General features: G+C 34.5%; 1 protein-coding gene across 1 annotated transcript in view; it reads right to left on the bottom strand.

Moving 5' to 3' along the window:
* LOC114382238 (serine/threonine protein phosphatase 2A 57 kDa regulatory subunit B' beta isoform-like) overlaps positions 1 to 1,640 on the bottom strand; it is a 6,149-nt gene extending 4,509 nt beyond the window's left edge. The window contains exon 1 of the mRNA XM_028341520.1: positions 77 to 1,640. Coding sequence (XP_028197321.1) covers positions 77 to 1,207 — 1,131 coding nt within the window. The 5' untranslated portion in view covers positions 1,208 to 1,640. The remainder of the gene's footprint in view (positions 1 to 76) is intronic.
* Positions 1,641 to 4,522: the final 2,882 nt, after the last annotated feature.

Raw genomic sequence — 4,522 nt, 5'->3', positions numbered from 1 at the left:
GCCGTTTAACAAGCAACATAGCAAATCTAAACCCACAACAACACCATCATCATAAACATAGTAACCATCCACGAACCTGAAAGTGAGAGCTATTGAGGCAGCGTGAAATCTGTCTAAAAAGCGGAATCATGCATCGTTGAAACTCCGCGGCTTGCGTGGCCTCCAGCACCTCCTCAAGTTCTCCAAGGAAGAGAACCTCCTTCTGGCAATTGGTAACCGGCCAATACTTCAACAAACCCCTAATCACGGTATCGGCGAGCTTGAAATCCTTCTCCACAAACTGAGTAATGCAGTAAGACAACTGCTGATGGTACATCCCCACCGATTTCGGCTTATGCAGAGGCAGAAGCGCCCTCACAAGAAACAGCTTGTGCTCCTCCTTCATGGGCAAGGCAAACCCATTAATAATGCTGCCCAGAATCTCCAGAAGCTCCCCAATACCAGAGTGCCTCTCAGTCTCATATATAAAGCGGTAAAAAATGTTGTTAATAGCTTTCCTAATAAAGGGCCTATGCACCATGAATTTCCCGTATATACGATGCAGTATGGTTTTCAAATACTCCCTCTCCCGTGGGTCCTCAGAGTCAAACAAATCGAGCAACTTGAGAACAAAGGAGTGGTCGATGTACCGTTTCGCGATTTTCGTATCGGTGTCGGAGGAAACCACGTATCTGAGGAGAAGCTCGTAGACGAGCTGAAGGTGGGGCCAAGAAGGGTCCAAGGAAGGTTCCTCCTCTTCGGGATCGGTGGGTTCTTGGCCTGTGTTTTCGTGCGACGCCGGCGGGAGGCACCGAAAAATGTTGACGGAGATCATTCTGATCATCTCTTCTTGGCAGTTCTCGCTTATCTTGCCGGAGCCGGATTGGATGAAGTCCACGAGGTCCATGAGCGCCTGGCGCTTGATTTCTTTCTCCCTAACGTTCTTCAGCGTGTCAGAGAAGTCGAGGATGTAGCAGCACACGTGGAGCTTCCGGAGGAAGAGGTTCTGCCGTTCCGCGACGGGCGCGTCGCGGAACGGAGGCACCGGCTCGACGGAGCCGCCGGAGGAGAGCGTGAGGGGGGTCAAGGAGACGGAATTCACGACGACATTGGCGGAGGGCGCCGCCGGAGCGCTGAAGTTGGCGGCGGCGTACGGCTGCGGAGCCGGATCACTGGCGTCGGACTTGGAGGGCTTCTTGTGCCCGCCTTTCATGATTTTCTTGAACATCCTGTCGCGGTGAGAAAAAAACCCTAACCCTAGGATTGGACGATGATGATTTTGTGGGAGAGGAAAACGAATCGTTTCGTGAGGCGCGTGTGGAAGAGGTTTTCATCGAGGTGATGCTAATCCATGTAGTATCAACGGTTCGTTCGTTCTCTCTCCCGATTTTCGCGTCGGGATTCGGATCTGGAAAGCAAGGAACAAGAAGAAAAAAAAAGTGGCCCGGAGACTGTGAGAGCTATGGATCCGAGTGAGGAATCATCGGAGTCAATGCCGGAAAATTGATAGTTGGATCGGTCGGAGAAGTGTTCCGGCGAAGGAGAAGCTGCGAACAACGGAATGGCGCACACAGAGAGAAAGTGAGAGAAAGAACGATAATTAAGGGATGTGATTAAGAGAGTGTGGAAAGTGAGTGATTATAGATTACAATAATCGCTTTTGGAAAAAGTCAGTTTTTGAATTATGATCTATTTATTTATCTGCTGTCTATTTATATTTATTTATCTAAATATTTATTTATCTGCTATCTATTTTATATATATATATATATATATATATATATTGAATAATAATTGAAGTTGGTTTTGTTTTCTACTTTTTGGAGTGCTTTACACTTCATATAACTATTTTTTGTGGGTTTTTTTTTTTAGATGGCTGAGTTTGAACTTTGAAATGGATAAAGGAGGAAAATGGATTAAGTGAGTGAGATGATTGAAAGGCACAGGAGTGTAAAGAAGTGTAGTTGTTGGGGGTATAATATTATATTATACGTGGCTTATAAGTTAAGAATGAGGGATTGTGAGCTCGCCACGTGGCATGTTAATGTCGTATACAGTACTCTTTGCGGTTAACTGCCACATGTTTCTGTTGTTTGCTGCCATGTGAATTCCTGGTGTGAGAGGTAATAAAAGGTTCATTTCAAAAACAGCATCATCAAGAGAAACCCTATAAAGTGGTAGTAGTAAGATTCTTCATGGGGGTATCTATGGTGAAACCAAAAAGTCTATATTTGAAAGGTTCATTTCAAAAATGTTGGATGGATTTAAACTAATCGTTCAATTGTGTAACGGGTGTTTTAATTTACATACAAGAGTTTTATTTTATGAAATATGATACAAAAAAGTAGTATCATAATATGCAATTATGAATGAGGTGGGTCACCATTGATGTGCTCAAAGCTCATAGAGCTATGGATGATTGTTTCTACAAGTCTATGTTTAGCAAATCATCAATTTCGGCACTACTCATGTTACAGCATGTCCGCATCACAAGGGATGTAGATCAAGTGGCACACTTCTTGGATGCCATGTTTTTGGACATTAAAATATAAAAAATTGATATTGTTTGGATGACTTTGTGTTCAAACTGCAATATTTATATTGTTGTAATGTTATGTGTTTTATATTATACTGAAATCCATTTAAATAGTTTATCTCTCTCAATATTTTTTTTATATAAACTATACTTAAAAAATATGATTATCTATCAAATTATATTATATCATGTTGATATATTTTTATAGTATTTTATAGTGTTATGTATATGATTCTTATATAGTGTATTTTACTTTTTTCATATTATTTTCACAATATATGTTTGGTTTGAAATTGAGAAATTTTGGAAGATTTTTGTTTTAGAATATTTAGTATATTAATTAGTTTTATAGATTGTTATTAACAATTTTTTAATGTGATTTGACATAAAAGATAAAAAGAAGATAGTAAAAAAATTCTAATAAAATAAATATTTTAATAAAAATTGCAAAAACCAAATCAAACAGTAAAAAATATTTTGTTGGTTTGATTTGGATTTGAAATTAAATTAAAATCAAAACAAATCAAACCACTTATGATTTTTATGTTTAATTATCGTAACTTTTTAATAAAAAAAATTGAACCAACCACACGGCTAACATTCCAAGTGGAGAGTTGTGCTAATTAGCCTACTTCTTCCTTCTAAAATTTTGGATGATTGATTTTATTTCTTCTAATTGTTTTCCTTCTATTTTTCATCTCTCTAATTTAAAAATATATCATTTTTCTTATCCTCAAAATAATTTAGATAACATTTTATAAAAGAATAAAAAGTAATTTAGACAATGCTAAGAGATAAAAAGTGGCACATTTTAAAATTAGATGGCACATTTTAAAAAGTGGCACATTTTAGTCAATAATCAAAACTTATTAAATATGTAAGTGTGAATATATAACTCTTCTTAAAATAGATTTGAGTATCAAGAAGAAGAGAAAAATGTATAGTAAAAAAATCAGTAGTCATTGAATTCTAATGTACTTTTTGGTTAGTTTAAGTTAGAGGATAACATCTTATTACAGAATGTTATCTAAAAGAAATTACCTGTTACCGAAGTTGACAGATTTTGAAAGGATTGAGTATCCCTTATACTCTTCGTTCTCTCTTAATGAAATTATTTTTTGTTGATTAAAAAAATTAATATTTAGAATTCAATCTAAAACTTAAATAGAAAGTAGCATATATCATTTTATTCTAAATAGGACAACTTAATATGAAAGGACTTAATTGAGTACTAAATAAAAGACTCATTTACTTAAATAATATCTAAAAAAAATTAGCTTTACTTAAGAGCATCTCCAATTAGTGTAATTTAAGCTACTCATTTTGAGTTCATTACTTTATGTTAATCAATTCCTATAATATCATATCATAGTTAAGCATTTCATATATATTTTGTTTTAATAATATAATTTTAAATAAATCTTAAATTATTTTTTTAAATGATCTTTAAATGATAAGAAAATATTTTTGATTCATACGCAATCAGAACTTAATTTTAAGTAATTAAATATGACATATAAGTGATATAACACAGATAATTTTCAATAATAAAAAAAATTAAGAAACAATATCTAAAACTAATAAGTAATTCATTAGGCAAACGAGCAAAGCCAAAAGCTGTAGTTTCATTAAACATTTATTAGCATCAATTTAATTGCTAACTATGTTAAACACACTTTTCTGATATCCCCGCCCCCATTTATTAGAAGTAGGGTTATAAATTTATTACATAAATATAGTCATTTTCTGATATCCCGCGCCCTCAATATTAGCAATTCGCTGGTGATTTTGATATGAGAAGGGAGGGATTTAGGGTTTGTGTGGAGATTAAAATAATAAAAGGAGATCAAATGGGATAAGATAAAAGAGTTTGGATAAGAATGTGATAAAATATGAGTATGAAAAGTTTTTATATCATTCAATATTTGATACCGTAAAATAATATATAAGAGAATTATTTAAAAAATGCTAGAGGATAATTTAAAATTATTCCTTTTTTAATGTTAA

This window comes from Glycine soja, chromosome 13, assembly GCF_004193775.1.
Source record: "Glycine soja cultivar W05 chromosome 13, ASM419377v2, whole genome shotgun sequence".
Taxonomy (NCBI): domain Eukaryota; kingdom Viridiplantae; phylum Streptophyta; class Magnoliopsida; order Fabales; family Fabaceae; genus Glycine; species Glycine soja.
Note: the sequence above shows the minus strand (reverse complement) of the source record. Positions and strands in the feature narration are given on the sequence as shown.